The 16,975-nt window shown below is 41.2% G+C and overlaps 1 protein-coding gene and 1 long non-coding RNA gene across 2 annotated transcripts in view; both read right to left on the bottom strand.

Moving 5' to 3' along the window:
* Window positions 1–16,975, bottom strand: part of fbxw4 (F-box and WD repeat domain containing 4) — a 293,683-nt gene that overhangs the window by 22,886 nt on the left and 253,822 nt on the right. The window contains exon 18 of the mRNA XM_034184427.1: window positions 6,609–6,749. Within this exon, the coding sequence (XP_034040318.1) occupies window positions 6,609–6,749 (141 nt within the window). The remainder of the gene's footprint in view (window positions 1–6,608; window positions 6,750–16,975) is intronic.
* On the bottom strand, window positions 6,757–16,901 carry LOC117523414. Its single transcript, XR_004564499.1, has 3 exons — window positions 16,890–16,901; window positions 12,826–12,830; window positions 6,757–7,182 (listed from the first exon to the last, which is right to left on the bottom strand). It is a non-coding gene; the product is annotated as an uncharacterized LOC117523414 (long non-coding RNA).

Raw genomic sequence — 16,975 nt, 5'->3', positions numbered from 1 at the left:
ACAACCCCAAGAAAACCATCCCAACCGTGAAGCATGGGGGTGGAAACATCATACTCTGGGGGTGCTGTTCTGCAAAGGGGACAGGACGACTGCACCGTATTGAAGGGAGGACGGATGGGGTCATGTATTGTGAGATTTTGGCAAACAACCTCCTTCCCTCAGTAAGAGCATTGAAGATGGGTCATGGCTGGGTCTTCAGCATGACAATGACCCCAAACACACAGCCAGGGCAACTAAGGAGGGGCTCCGTAAGAAGCATTTCAAGGTCCTGGAGTGACCTGGCCAGTCTACAGACCTGAACTCAATAGAAAATCTTTGGAGGGAGCTGAAACTCCAAACCTGAAAGATTTGGAGGAGATCTGTATGGAGGAGTGGACCAAAATCCCTGCTGCAGTGTGTGAAAACCTGGTCAAGAACTACAGGAAACGTCTGACCTCTGTAATGGCAGACAAATGTTTCTGTACCAATTGTTAAGCTCTGTTTTTCTAAGGGGTCAAATACTTATTTTATGCAATAAAATGCAAATTAATGATTTAAAAATCATACAATGTGATTTTCTGGATTATTTTTTAGATTCTGTCTCTCACAGTTGAAGTGAACCTACGATAAAAATTACAGACCTCTCCATTCTTTGTAGGTGGGAAAACCTGCAAAACTGACATGGGGTCAAATACTTATTTCCTCCACTGTATGTGCAAATTTACCACTTGGATTTTAGGAGACTCTTAGTCTGTCATTTTGTAGACCGTTCTGCACTCATGGTGAAAAAACAAATTCTGTTGCAATTAGTGGTGGGTCATATATTTTTAATGGACTATAAACAGAGCCTGAAGATCAGCCTGTGATTGGTCAGTTATATGTTAGCTACCTGTCTTTGTGAAATCATTTTCACAAACTCGGCAGTGAAGAAAAACTAAGTTCATTTTTTCGAAGTTCTACGAAATTAGCCAGTCAAATATTTAACATCCATCAGAGCGTTTTCAGAAAATCATCATCAAGTGAATCTTGATGGCATCAGTCCAACAGACTTTGGTCCAAAGGATGAAGAACGCCGCGTCAGTGACACGGCGAACGTGATGCCGCGTCAGTGACAGCTGTGCGACTGCTCTGCAGTCAGCTCATTTAACCAGAGACGGAGATGAAACATCAGGAAAAGAATAAATATCTACAACCCCAATTCCAGTCAATTTGGAACGTTGTGTAAAATGTAAATAAAAACAGAATACAATGATTTGCAAATCCTCTTCAACCTATATTCAGTTGAATACACACATGCACATGTGCACGCACACCTACAGACAATTTCAGTTTCCAATTCACCTAAGCTGCATGTCTTTGGATGTGGGAGGAAGCCAGAGCACCCACAGGGAACCGATGCAAATCGAGAACATGCAAACTCCACACCGAAAGGCCACAGATGGGAAAAGTTCCCATAACCTTCTTGCTGTGAGGCAACAGTGCTAATCACTAATCCACCGTTCTGCCTTAAAATGTATACACGTAATCAAATTCTTGTATCTCATCAGGCGGTTGCAAAGATCTCAATGAAAACATTCAAGACTATACAGAAAAACGGGTTCACAAACTGCTCATGTTTCTGTTTAAGACAATTTCCAAGACTGTGAGCCATATCAGTTCACAGGTTCCTTTGTTGTACCCCAGTTAATTTAACTTTGTGATATCACAGAAAGTATTTTTTTTTTTCTCTTGCTCTGCCGTTGTGCCATCCTGAATGATCACAAAGGGGATTAAAGGACATTTAACATCACACCACAGCCATCATTCAGAATGTAACAGATCAAAAATGGACTTACATTTTTTGAAAAAGTGGAAAACAGGGGTTTTTATTTTCTTTTCTTTCTGTCACTTGTTTACTGTATCTACTCTGTAAGTCCTAATACACCAGACTCTGAACTTGTATGAAAAATAGATCATAGCAGGAGTTAAAACATAACTTCTTGCATGTAGCATCTTTATATGTGCAATATCCTGTGTCTTTAATTTATTTATTACGTCCACCAAGGACGAAATAAAATCATCAGTGTTTATTTATTTGTCTGTCTTTCTGTTAGCAGGATTACGTCAAAACTACCACCTGGATTTTGACTCAGTTAAATTTTGCAGGTGATCCGAATTCTGGATGAAGATTTCACTTTATCTAGGCTTTGAAGGATTACATCCAAAAAAAAAAAAAAAAAAAAAAAAAAAAAAAAGGGGGGGGGGGAGTTAGGGTTCTCACCAAATTTGCACCACAGTTAGATATTAGGGCAGGGAAGACCGCTGAATTGTGGTAGTGATTCAGATCCAGATTGACGGACATCGGAAATCTCAGATTGCTCTTGCTGCATGTTGTCTATATATAGACACAGAGGCAGTTATTGATAGTTTTTATTTTTCAAAACCCTATTTATCACTATCACACACCTTGGACTTTTATTCTGTGTTTTTATCTAATTGTGCAGTGCATCAATATTTCATTCAGTGACAGCATCTGTGATTTTTTTTTTACTGAATGAAAATAAAAGCAAGTCAAAGACTATGGTTGCTTTACAGTGCTAAATAAATAAAGTTGGATGGGTTGGTTGTTTACAACCCCAATTCCAATGAAGTTGGGACGTTGTGTTAAATGTAAATAAAAACAGAATACAATATTTTCAAATCCTCTTCAACCTATATTCAATTGAATACACCACAAAGACAAGATATTTATTGTTCAAACTGATAAACTTTATTGTTTTTGTCCAAATATTTGCTCATTTTGAAATGGATGCCTGCAACACGTTTCAAAAAAGTTTGGACAGGGCAACAAAAGACTGGGAAAGTTGATGAATGCTCAAAGAACATCTGTTTGGAAGATTCCACAGGTGAACAGGTTAATTGGAAACACATGAGTGTCATGATTGGGTATAAAAGGAGCATCCCAAAAAGTCTCAGCCATTCACATGCAAAGATGGGGTAAGGATCACCACTTTGTGAACAACTGCGTGAAAAAATAGTCCAACAATTTAAGAATAATGTTTCTCAACGTTCAGTTACAAGGAATTTAGGGATTCCATCATCTACAGTCCATAATATAATCAGAAGATTCAGAGAATTTGGAGAACTTTCTACACGTAAGCGGCAAGGTTGAAAATCAACATTGAATGCCCGTGACCTTTGACCCCTCAGGCGGCACTGCATTAAAAACTGACATCATTGTGTAAAGGATCTTATCGCGTGGGCTCAGGAACACTTCAGAAAACCATTGTCAGTTAACACAGTTCGTCACTACATCTACAAGTTAAAACTCTACCATGCAAAGTGAAAGTCAAACATCAACAACATCCAGAAACGCCGCCACCTTCTCTGGGCCCGAGCTCATTTGAAATGGACAGACGCAAAGTGGAAAAGTGTGCTGTGGTCTGATGAGTCCACATTTCAAATTGTTTCTGGAAATTATGGACATCGTGTCCTTTGGAAAAAGACCATCCAGATTGTTACCAGTGCAAAGTTCAAAAGCCAGCATCTGTGATGGTATGGGGGTGTGTTAGTGCCCATGGCATGGACAACTTACACATCTGTGATGGTATGGGGGTGTGTTAGTGCCCATGGGATGGACAACTTACACATCTGTGATGGTATGGGGGTGTGTTAGTGTCCATGGCATGGACAACTTACACATCTGTGATGGTATGGGGGTGTGTTAGTGCCCGTGGCATGGACAACTTACACATCTGTGATGGTATGGGGGTGTGTTAGTGCCCGTGGCATGGACAACTTACACATCTGTGATGGTATGGGGGTGTGTTAGTGCCCGTGGCATGGACAACTTACACATCTGTGATGGTATGGGGGTGTGTTAGTGCCCGTGGCATGGACAACTTACACATGTGTGATGGTATGGGGGTGTGTTAGTGCCCGTGGCATGGACAACTTACACATGTGTGATGGTATGGGGGTGTGTTAGTGCCCGTGGCATGGACAACTTACACGTGTGATGGTATGGGGGTGTGTTAGTGCCCGTGGCATGGACAACTTACACATCTGTGATGGTATGGGGGTGTGTTAGTGCCCATGGCATGGACAACTTACACATCTGTGATGGTATGGGGGTGTGTTAGTGCCCGTGGCATGGACAACTTACACATCTGTGATGGTATGGGGGTGTGTTAGTGCCCATGGCATGGACAACTTACACATCTGTGATAGTATGGGGGTGTGTTAGTGCCCGTGGCATGGACAACTTACACATGTGTGATGGTATGGGGGTGTGTTAGTGCCCGTGGCATGGACAACTTACACATCTGTGATGGTATGGGGGTGTGTTAGTGCCCATGGCATGGACAACTTACACATGTGTGATGGTATGGGGGTGTGTTAGTGCCCATGGCATGGACAACTTACACATCTGTGATGGCACCATCAGTGCTGAAAGGTACATCCAGGTTTTGGAGCAACACATGCTGCCATCCAAGCAACGTCTTTTTCAGGGACGTCCCTGCTTATTTCAGCAAGACAATGCCAAGCCACATTCTGCACGTGTTACAACAGTGTGGCTTCGTAGTAAAAGAGTGCGGGTACTAGACTGGCCTGCCTGCAGTCCAGACCTGTCGCCCATTAAAAATGTGTGGTGCATTATGAAGCGCAAAATACGACAACGGAGACCCCGGACTGTTGAACAACTGAAGTCGTACATCAAACAAGAATGGGAAAGAATTCCACCTACAAAGCTTCAACAATTAGTGTCCTCAGTTCCCAAACGCTTATTGAGTGTTGTTAGAAGGAAAGGTGATGTAACACAGTGGTAAACATACCACTGTCCCAGCTTTTTGAAACGTGTTTCAGGCATCCATTTCAAAATGAGCAAATATTTGCACAAAAACAATAAAGTTTATCAGTTTGAACATTAAATATCTTGTCTTTGTGGTGTATTCAATTGAATATAGGTTGAAGAGGATTTGAAAATCATTGAATTCTGTTTTTATATACATTTTACACAACGTCCCAACTTCATTGGAATTGGGGTTGTGACTGAATTATTCTGATGGCGGATTCTCTTCCCTTTAATAATTACAGCGTGTCTGAAACACTGTACAAACACTGTACTTCCCACAATTCATTGGGTTTGATACATGGTGCAGTTACATTATTCTGCCACTAGGTGGTGCCATATACATGTAAAGTGGCACCACCTGGTCATCCGCAGTTTCCAAGAATGGAACCTCAGTCATGTTCCAAAGTTTGCTAAATAAATGTAGTGAGTTTGTGAGAGTAAGAAGTCAGTGTGTGCTCCCTGACTGACAGACTGACACGTGGACTAACTCTTAAGGCTCGTTGTTGGCTCTTTGTTTACTTTGGTTGTTACTGACGCCTGGTGAAAATTTCATGTCACATTTAGAAATATATTTACTGGGAAACATGGTGACGTGTTCAATGCTTATTTTACATGCTGTGTGTGTATAAGTGTGGAAGGTTCCAGGTTCAAACCCTCACCCCATACATTTTTCCATGTAACGTGGAGGTGCATCAGGCAGGGCATAAGGTGTAAATCACTTGCCAATTCAAATTGCAGATCCACCTCGGATGTGCTGTGGCGACCCTGAGTGAAAACAAGGGAGCAGCCGAAGGGTCTTACTTTATATATCTATATATATATATATATATATATATATATATATATATATATAGATATACAGATAGAGATAGATAGATAGATAGATATACAGATAGAGATAGATAGATAGATAGATATACAGATAGATAGATAGATAGATAGATAGATAGATAGATAGATAGATAGATAGATAGATAGATAGATAGATAGATAGATAGATAGATAGATAGATAGATAGATAGATAGATAGATAGATAGATAGATAGATAGATAGATAGATAGATAGATAGATAGATAGATAGATAGATAGATAGATAGATAGATAGATAGATAGATAGATAGATAGATAGATAGATAGATAGATAGATAGATAGATAGATAGATAGATAGATAGATAGATAGATAGATAGATAGATAGATAGATAGATAGATAGATAGATAGATAGATAGATAGATAGATAGATAGATAGATAGATAGATAGATAGATAGATAGATAGATAGATAGATAGATAGATAGATAGATAGATAGATAGATAGATAGATAGATAGATAGATAGATAGATAGATAGATAGATAGATAGATAGATAGATAGATAGATAGATAGATAGATAGATAGATAGATAGATAGATAGATAGATAGATAGATAGATAGATAGATAGATAGATAGATAGATATATTGTTTTGACGTCCATGTTACTCGGCTGGTAAATAAAGAGTGTCACAGGTGTGTGGACATTTTGTGGGTCCCACCCTGAACCCCGTGTTCACGTGGTCCAGATGTGCGTGTGCCTCAGACTTCTGCATTTTTCTGCACATCCACAGTTTACAGATTAACTTCAAGTTGTTCTCCTGCGTGAGGAATAAAGCAGCAGCCTCGTTAATGTTTCCTGGAGCTCAACATGTGAACACCTCCTACTTTTCTTACAAGAACAACTTGCTGTAAAAACCACCATCACTGCATCTCAAACTGTAGCAGAGGTTTTCAGCTGAAAACAGATGGACAGGGACATACCGCGGGCTGAGACGGAGGTCCCACAGACGAATGAATGTATCATAGCCACAACTGCAGAGGTGAAAAGGTGATTCGAACACCATGTCCAAAATCCCTGCTCCACGACGGAACTCGGAACCCAGACAGCAAACACACTCCAACCTGCAGGAGAAGAAAAGAAAGAAAACACTGGGGAGGCTGGAGACACTTATGTGGGTGGTATCAAGTCAATCCTGTGGGTAGACTAAAGAAAACCTCACAGCAATGATTAAATCAGATTTACATGTAGAATTCTACTTTTGATTGAAGTGCTTGAGGGCCGACACACAGGTGAGATCTGACGACTGGATCCAGAGTGGCTGACGTCTTCCCGGTGAATTCTGGTGTTCATCAGGGAAGTGTTCTGGCTCAGACTCTGTGCAATGCTGATATGGACTGGGTGTCGGGTTAGGGTTGGATCCCCTGACTGTCGTATTTGAGAATCTAAGTGAGAATTCCAAGATCCATAAGACTCAGGTCCAGGCTTTTGATGACTTTGTGGACTCGGCCATCAGGAGTGTATTTGTGTGTGATGAAAGTGTTGAACTTGTAGAGACTCATTCATCTCAGCAGTGACATCTAACGAGCCAGAATCATCACTGAAGCTGACAGTGGAGCTGCAGTCAGACATTATTCTCTGGCTGGTGATTGCATGTGATTGGTGCATGAGGACTTCTTTGGTGGTGTGAATTTTACACATTTAATCTTGGAAATCATTCTACAAGTGGATGCATGCCCTGTTCAGTTTTTTTGTTGTTCTCCTCAGCGGAGCTGGTAAGCTTTATTTTTATTTTATTTTGAGTGAGTCTGTCTGAGTTTGGATCTTTTCAGACTGTCTGATCACACAGATGTTTTTTATTTTTTTTTATTTTTCACAGCTATATTAATGACAACAATTATAAGCATGCACAAAGCTGAGCGTCTAGCAGAAACAGTTTTTAACAGGCTGCGTTCATGGTGGATATGTACGTGCACTAAGTTTTCTCACAGTGGAGAACGGCTTCTGCTTTTACTGTGACTGCATCAAAATTAATACCCCCATCACACATACATTGATTGAGGCTGAATGGCATCAGAATGACACATCCGGCTACAATCAGGAAGTACTGAGGTGCAGTCTGAAGGTCAACGGACGGCAGTCTCTGTTCAATCTATATATTTGGTCCCATTCGCTCAGCTGTCCCAAGTGTGTTGCACATCTTTAAAACACTCTTGGTGCTGTTGAGATGGGACACACATCTGACAGCGGTCTATGTGCAGTTTGTGCACCATCTGATCTCAATCTACATATTCACCATAACAGCATTTGAAATGATCTGATCGCAGTTGACTGAGCTCTGAGATGGATCGGTCACAGCAAAGCCTGCCGGCATGTTGTGCCGCAGATGTCCACCTCCACTGGACCCCGGACAGGGAGGGCAAAGGAAATGTTATGTAATAACATGTATGTTGCACACATTCATCATGTGTAGTGAGTGTGAACAATCAAACCCAAAGTTCCGTGTGCCGCTGCTGTCGTGGGCTCATGTGCAGTAACGCGTCTTCACACGCGTCAGAGCTGAATGGATCTCACCACTTGATCACCATCTAAACTCTGTAGGAGGTGTGACATGGAACTGTATCGCCAGGCCATGACAACATTATTAAACATCAAACTCACCTCCAGCAACGGAACCACAATCATTTCACAGCGCAGAGCGCACAGGATCCAGGAACCACAGCCTGTGGTGAAAAGCCTCTCACCCGGCTGCTTTGTGCTGCAAACATCCACGGCAAAAATAAATCCCATGTGATAATCCAACAGACATCACGTTGTACAGAGTTGTGTTGTGCTGCTGAAGTGAACAAAAAGACAAAAGGAATTAAAGTTCACTGGAAAAGCTGCATCTGACGCATGATGTGAAGCTTGGACCACTGCTAGCAAACTTTCAGCAAAGGAGTCCAGTGGCTGGCAGTGCAACGGCGCCCATACATAACGGCTCATTCAGCTGTTATGAACACACACACACACACACACTCACACACACACACACACTCACACGTGAGGTCAGTAACATTGGGAAGAGGGGGAGGGGCAAAGATGTGATTAATGAGTGAGTGAGTGGCCGCACTGATGCCGGCATGGACACATATGGTGTGAGTCCGGTCCATACGTTGGTTGTACTGCCATGTCCAGTACTGTCAGGTCCTGTGCAAAGGAAGGACACTGTGCTCAGTCCCACTCCATCCCGTTTTTGCCATCCAGACGTTTGGACATCGGGCAGTCTTCAGTGGCTTTTGTGGCCCTCTGACAGCAGTCCGTCATCTAAACTGTTGTCTAAATACACTTTGGATGCGATCGTGCAGGTGTGGACGAGGTGGTCTGGACGGGATCCACCCACAGTCTACATGCCTCTTTCCCTACCGACTGCCTCCGGCTTATGGCCATATTTGCCGTGTCGGGCTCGTTCCTGCACATTCTTGCTATGTGTGATGGGGGCTTAATAGTTTTCACTTACAAACAAGTCGTCATTACATAAGATAAGATAAGATAAAACTTTATTGTCCGTAAAACGGAAAATTGACTTACATTAGCTGGCAAAGCCCCAAGACATGAAAACACATAAAACATTCAACATAAAATAATTTTAAAACTAGTGTGTGGTCTGCAACAATGTGTTCATTTGGTGTCCCTCTGATTTAAAAGTGCGATGGAGTGTGGCACAAATGAGTTCTTGTATCTCTTCCTCCTGTAACGATGCACTCTAAAGGGCTTCCCAGAAGGAAGAAGCTCATATTCACGGTTCAGAACATGGGCTGAGTCTGTAGAGATTTTATCCGCAAGTCGTAAGGCTCGTTTCCTGCACAGCTCTGTGAATTTGTTGTCCACCGAGTGGCCCACAATTTTGGAGCAGATGTTAAGGATCCTCAGTATCCTGATCTTCAGCTGCACTGAGAGGCCACAGAACCACACAGAGCTGCCATACAGCAACACACACTGAATGGTAGCTGTGTAGAACACGTCCAGAATGATTGGACTGGCTCCAAAGGTTCGGAGTCTCCTTAGAAAGTATATTCTCCGCTGCAGCTTGTTGATAGTCTGTGTGAACACTCCAGGAGAGGGCGCTGTCCACATACACTCCTAGATATTTGAAAGAGTCAGACTGTTTGATGGTCTCCTGATGTATGACCACAGGAGCAGTGGTGAGTTGAGTTTGGCCAAAGATGACTTCCTCAGTCTTGGCTGAGTTTATAATGAGTGTGTTCTGGTCACACCACTCAACCAGGCTGTTGACACAGTCATGGTACAGACCTGGTTGTTCTTTTCCTGAGAGTAGTGCCACCAGTGCTGCGTCATCTGAAAATTTAATTAGATGATGGTTAAACTCTGACAGAGTTTAACCATCATCTACACCAATGACTGTGACATCTACACCAATGAACAGTCCAGGGGAACCGACACAGCCCTGGGGGAACGCTGCAGTTTGTACTGATCAGGGGAGAGTGTGTGTTGTTTATTTTGACCAGCTGTGAGGAAGGACTGATACCAGTGGATAAGGTAGGTGTTGACCCCGAGCAGATGCATTTTTGACAGTAAAGTTTTTTTGTTGTATTGAATGCAGGTGAGAAGTCCATAAAGAGAACTCTGGCATAGTTTTTATTTGATGCATCCAGATGTTTTGACACCAGCTGCATGAGAGTGGCCACTGCATCCTCTGTGTTTCTTTTCTGTTTGTATGTGAACTGACAGAGGTCTAATTTATTCTGAACTCACTGAGTCAGCAAAGGTGTGATGGTTTTCTCCAGTGACTTAATTCGGACTGAAGTTAATGCCATGGGTCGGAAGTCTCTACATTCTTTGGGACAGGTTTTCTTTGGAAGAGGTATTACATGTGATGTTCTGCAGGCTGTGGGGACAGTATGCGTGTCCAAATAAAGGATGCCATGCTACACAGCAAGCTCCTCACTAAAGCTCTTTAAAATGAAGGCACTGATGTTGTCTGGGCCGGAGGACTTAACGTGCATTCAGATGTTGAAATGTGTTGGTCACTTGTGACACTGAGATTACCACTGTGTCTTCAGGCTGTACTGGGACTGGGCTCAGAGCGTCCCTGCAGCTCTCCCCACTTCCAACATGACATCACACATGTAAACTTTGGAATTAATGTGTGGCACCGTTCTTAATGTTAGCAGCTACATTCCATTCAAGTGCGCTAGTATGTTTCCCTCAAAGTTATGTAAACACTGTTGGAAACATCTGGAAAAATGAGTACTCGTGAGTATTTTGTTTTCAGCAGTGTCCGTAGTTTTTGTTACGAATGCCGTATACTTTGAAACTGTTCATGGAAGTGCACAAACTAATCCTGGTCTATCATCAGATGGTCACTAACAGTCTAAATCTAAATGTCCTTCCATATGAATAGCTACCATCTATGAGGGATGACAGAAATTTTTGAGAATGTGTGAAGTTTTGACTCACTGGGTGCAATGTTGAGAAATGTTGGTTCCTCAGAATGCAAAAGGTGCAGAACCACGCCCTACTTTTTCAGTGTCAGGCCCAAAATGTCTCAATCACCCCTTGTACATGAACATATAGAGTTGGCATTGGGTCCCAGATGATGACATACTCCATAGTTGAGTGGTCAGGTTTTCTTTGTGTTTCTTTCTTTTTTTGTGGATCCTTCCTGTCCTTTTAAATTCATTTTATTAGTAACAGAACAGGTCTTGGTCTCAACTTTATCTAAATTCTGGGTCTGCTAGTGAAGCTTCAGGCTCGCGGTCAGCGATCACCTTAGTATTTTCTCTGCTTTCCCATGGATTTACTGCTGATGAATTATATCTTAGGTGTAGTTTTTCCCGCCGACTGATTCTGCTCTTTTTCTCTCTGTCCGAGGTACGGATAGTGAGATGGCTACTGAACACAGGGTGCCAGACTGAGATGCCATGCCTGAAGCTGGAACTGCACACTGCAGTCTGTGTTTGGAATGGATGTTGCTGTGGGAACAGGTCCACTGATGGCATGAGGACTGCTGGATGACCCCTGCCTTTATTGTAACCACCTGCATGGATGTCTCATCAAATACATATACTTTTGTTATTATGTCATGCTGTTTTGATTTCCTGTTTTCTCTTTCTTCAGCTTTGTAAAACTTTGTAAAAACCTTGGTCACCCCTTTGAGTCTGGTCTGGTCATCAGAGGGAGTTTTTCTTTACCACTGCTGCTCTGGGGGTTAGTAAGGTTAGACCTTACTTGTGTGAAGCAGCTTGAGGCAACTTTGTTGTGATTTGGCACAATATAAATGAAAATAAATTGAAATTCTGGCAGATTTGGAGGTGAGCCCAACCCACAAGATTTCAGAGTTCCCAGTTACCTGGGTTTTGAACCAGACAGCAACTTCAGATAAGAGTCAATGCAGGACAATGCAACATGTCACCTTGCTGTCAAGTCGAGTGGGAAGAGCCATTTTCACATATTGGGTAGTTGAGAGAAAGTTACCTCTTTACACTGAAGAATCAGCCCCAACAAATCCCTGACAATATATAACAGAGCTGAAAGTCAGCCATTTATTTCATGCTGCATTTCCTTCAGAAGAACTGTCCTGAGTTATCACACTGGATTGGCTTTAACCACGACACACTAGCTGCTGGTTTACAACTCCAGTTGTAACATTTGCATCCTAGGTGACTACAAATCAAAGAACAATAAAAATCAATAAAACTGTTTTTCTTTATCTGTCCACCATAATACCAAAACCATAAAATCCGTTTCACTTTACAAACAGGCAGCAGTGTTCCACATCAGACACACTGCTGGGCTGCGGCTCAATATGCACACACACTTATTATTATTATTTTTTCTTTAAGATTTAAACAGCCTCACTGGCTTTTGTTTCCTGTCTTACTGAATGGCTCTAACACTTACACCCTCAAACCAATAACCTCAGGTGATGATGGAATGTCCTGGTCCTACTGCAGGTCTCCTCGGTGGAGGAAACGGCACCCGTGGTCGCTCCTGTACTTGACTTGGTTGGCTTTTAAACGTGCCACACGGTTTCATGTTCCATTTTCCCAACATGCACTGACGGGAGTTGGAACAGTGCTGACACTGTTTAAGAACTGTATTAGTGAAGATGAAGAAACACACAAGTGTCAGCGTTTGAGGGTGAACATGGAGAATCCTGTGTGCGTATGATGAATGAGTGAGGTGCGTGGCGGGGACCACCGCTCCGAGCAGCGTGCTCTCCTGATCACAGCGTGTTCCCCTGATCACAGCGCTGTCCCACTTGGTCCTTTGAAACTTATTCTCCAATAATCAAGAGGCAATCTGCAGGGTGGATTATTGCAGAATAACTGTCTCTTTGTTGTTATTTAATACCCTGCATGACCGTGACTGTGTCCAACTCTCAGACATTTAATACCGGCCCCTTAGCAACCATTTAAAGAAAGCACCTGGCCTTAGTGACCAAGCAGCCCTCTTCTTCATCTCGTGGCCCCCTCACACACCCTGAAGCTAAAGCTGCAGGATGGGGCTTGTAATCCTTCAGCCTTACCCCAGTGGGCCTTCTTATTGGACCAGGGTTTGCCCAACAGGGGGCCTTATTGGCTGAGAGCTTTCTCATTGCTGGGGTCTCATGACTAAGACTGAGCCAATGGGAAGTCCATGATGTGGCTCTGTGAACGTCTGCGTGGCAGCAACGTTCCCACTAAAACCACGGGTCTGACTACCAACGGGACAGACGGCCATTCATTCATCAGTACCAATGATGTGTCCAGCTCACAGCGCTGCCAATCAGATCATCAAATCAATAAGCTCATCAGTGTCATGATCCGGCCCTTTGGGGCCATCTGTCATTAGTATGGACTCCTATCTACATTTGCATTCTGTGCCTTCTGTGTTTTATCCATGTCCCGTCATGTTCATGTTATCACTGGTTTTGTTTCTGTTATCCCTGTATTTGTTCACTCTTGGTCACTCAGTCACTCCAGTCTTAGTCTGATTCTGTTTATCACATTTCTTGTATTATGCTTTAGTCTCCGGTTTGGTTTTCTTTTTCCTTAGTTCTGTTTATCACATTTTTTAATTATGCTTTAGTCTCCGGTTCGGTTTTCTTTTTCCTTAGTTCTGTTTATCACATTTTTTAATTATGCTTTAGTCTCCGGTTCGGTTTTCTTTTTCCTTAGTTCTGTTTATCACATTTTTTATTATGCTTTAGTCACCGGTTCAGTTTTTTCTTTTTCCTTAGTTCTGTTTATCACATTTTTTAATTATGCTTTAGCCTCCGGTTCGGTTTTTTCTTTTTCCTTAGTTCTGTTTATCACATTTTTTTAATTATGCTTTAGCCTCCGGTTCGGTTTTCTTTTTCCTTAGTTCTGTTTATCACATTTTTTAATTATGCTTTAGTCTCCGGTTCGGTTTTCTTTTTCCTTAGTTCTGTTTATCACATTTTTATTATGCTTTAGTCACCGGTTCAGTTTTTTCTTTTTCCTTAGTTCTGTTTATCACATTTTTTAATTATGCTTTAGCCTCCGGTTCGGTTTTTTTCTTTTTCCTTAGTTCTGTTTATCACATTTTTTTAATTATGCTTTAGCCTCCGGTTCGGTTTTCTTTTTCCTTAGTTCTGTTTATCACATTTTTAATTATGCTTTAGTCTCCGGTTCGGTTTTCTTTTTCCTTAGTTCTGTTTATCACATTTTTTATTATGCTTTAGTCACCGGTTCAGTTTTTTCTTTTTCCTTAGTTCTGTTTATCACATTTTTTAATTATGCTTTAGCCTCCGGTTCGGTTTTTTTCTTTTTCCTTAGTTCTGTTTATCACATTTTTTTAATTATGCTTTAGCCTCCGGTTCGGTTTTCTTTTTCCTTAGTTCTGTTTATCACATTTTTTAATTATGCTTTAGTCTCCGGTTCGGTTTTCTTTTTCCTTAGTTCTGTTTATCACATTTTTTATTATGCTTTAGTCACCGGTTCAGTTTTTTCTTTTTCCTTAGTTCTGTTTATCACATTTTTTAATTATGCTTTAGCCTCCGGTTCGGTTTTTTCTTTTTCCTTAGTTCTGTTTATCACATTTTTTTAATTATGCTTTAGCCTCCGGTTCGGTTTTCTTTTTCCTTAGTTCTGTTTATCACATTTTTTAATTATGCTTTAGCCTCCGGTTTGGTTTTCTTTTTCCTTAGTTCTGTTTATCACATTTTTTATTATGCTTTAGTCACCGGTTCGGTTTTCTTTTTCCTTAGTTCTGTTTATCACATTTTGAAATTATGCTTTAGTCTCCGGTTCGGTTTTCTTTTTCCTTAGTTCTGTTTATCACATTTTTAATTATGCTTTAGTCACCGGTTCGGTTTTCTTTTTCCTTAGTTCTGTTTATCACATTTTTTAATTACGCTTTAGTCTCCGGTTCGGTTTTCTTTTTCCTTAGTTCTGTTTATCACATTTTTAATTACGCTTTAGTCTCCGGTTCGGTTTTCTTTTTCCTTAGTTCTGTTTATCACATTTTTATTATGCTTTAGTCTCCGGTTCGGTTTTCTTTTTCCTTAGTTCTGTTTATCACATTTTTTAATTATGCTTTAGTCTCCGGTTCGGTTTTCTTTTTCCTTAGTTCTGTTTATCACATTTTTTAATTATGCTTTAGTCTCCGGTTCGGTTTTCTTTTTCCTTAGTTCTGTTTATCACATTTTTTAATTATGCTTTAGTCACCGGTTTGGTTTTCTTTTTCCTTAGTTCTGTTTATCACATTTTTTAATTATGCTTTAGTCACCGGTTCGGTTTTCTTTTTCCGTAGTTCTGTTTATCACATTTTTTAATTATGCTTTAGTCACCGGTTCGGTTTTCTTTTTCCTTAGTTCTGTTTATCACATTTTTTAATTATGCTTTAGTCTCCGGTTCGGTTTTCTTTTTCCTTAGTTCTGTTTATCACATTTTTTAATTATGCTTTAGTCTCCGGTTCGGTTTTCTTTTTCCTTAGTTCTGTTTTTCACATTTTTTATTATGCTTTAGTCACCGGTTCGGTTTTCTTTTTCCTTAGTTCTGTCTAACACATTTTTGTATTATGCTTTAGTCACCAGTTTTGGTTATTATTTATCTTCAAGTGTTTCTTTTGATTATGTTCCATTTGTCACTTATTGCTCATCAGTTAGTTCTTTTTATTTATTGCACTATTCTGTAGTCACCAGTTTTGTTTATCTGCTGTTCTCATTTCTGTTGTACTTTTATATCGGGTTTTGCTTTCTGTTAATTAGTTAGTTCCTGTTTAGTTTTGCTTCAGTACTGATTTTTCTGATCAGCTGTCATATAGTTTTTCTTTTGTACTTATTATAACTTGGTTTGCTTTTAGTCTCCATGATTCTTGCTCTGTTCTGGTACCCCAGTATCATATTCTGTTTTTGCTCTGTCCTCACGTTGTCCTCATTTGTTTGTGTTCAGTCCACTTCCTGCACCTGCCTCGTGTCTTTGTCTCCCACACTTTGATTCTGTCTGCTTTGCATTTTCATTCACTCCCGCTCTTGCACCTGCTCACGCATCTTTGTATCTGACTCCACTTTGTGCACTCCCTTCCCCATTATCTTGCACCAATCTTGGTTCAATAGTCACGCCCCCTTCCAGAACTATCACTGACACCTGCGTCTTGTTCCATTAATTACACCACCAGTTATTTAAGCCCTCACAGTCTCACAGCTCACTGCCAGATTGTTGAATGTATTTCACTTTCCAGCCGTTCCTTGTCTTGTTTAGCCTTTGTATCAGCCTGCCAGTGTTTGACCTAGTTTTGCCCTCGACCTTGTACTTGTTTTTGCCTCTAAATACCACCACACTGTGTTTTTTGACCTCAGCCTGTTTTTTGGACCAAGCCTCAGCCTCACATCTGTCTGTACCTTTGCCTTCGCTGCTGGACTACCTGTGTACCGAATTCCTGCCTGTTTTCCAATTAAACCTAATTCTAACAGCACCTGCAGTGAGAGTTTGCATTTGTGTCCTGCTCTGTTTGTGCCACGCCTTGACAACCAGCAAAACATGTTCAAAATACAAGGAATCCAAAGAACTGACGGTAGGCAGGTTCACCGTTCAGGCTCCACAATTTGATGTAATGGATTGAAAATACACTGAATGGAAATGTGTACTTTGAAAAGTTCAAACAGATAATGTTCGTGGATTATAAACAAAACAAAACAACACAAACATACTAAAAGCACTTACTGATCCATCGCCATGACTGCTGGAATCACGGGTCTCATGAGAGGACAAAACCCAGCAGTGGAACAAATAACAAATAGGAAGAAGACCAAGAACATGGTTAACTTTTTAATATGATGGAGGTTTTTTAAATGTTGACCCGTGTAACCTTTCGTTGACCTCTACCAGGCTACAGCTGCCAC

The sequence above is a fragment of the Thalassophryne amazonica genome, chromosome 13 (assembly GCF_902500255.1).
Source record: "Thalassophryne amazonica chromosome 13, fThaAma1.1, whole genome shotgun sequence".
NCBI classification, from domain to species: domain Eukaryota; kingdom Metazoa; phylum Chordata; class Actinopteri; order Batrachoidiformes; family Batrachoididae; genus Thalassophryne; species Thalassophryne amazonica.
Note: the sequence above shows the minus strand (reverse complement) of the source record. Positions and strands in the feature narration are given on the sequence as shown.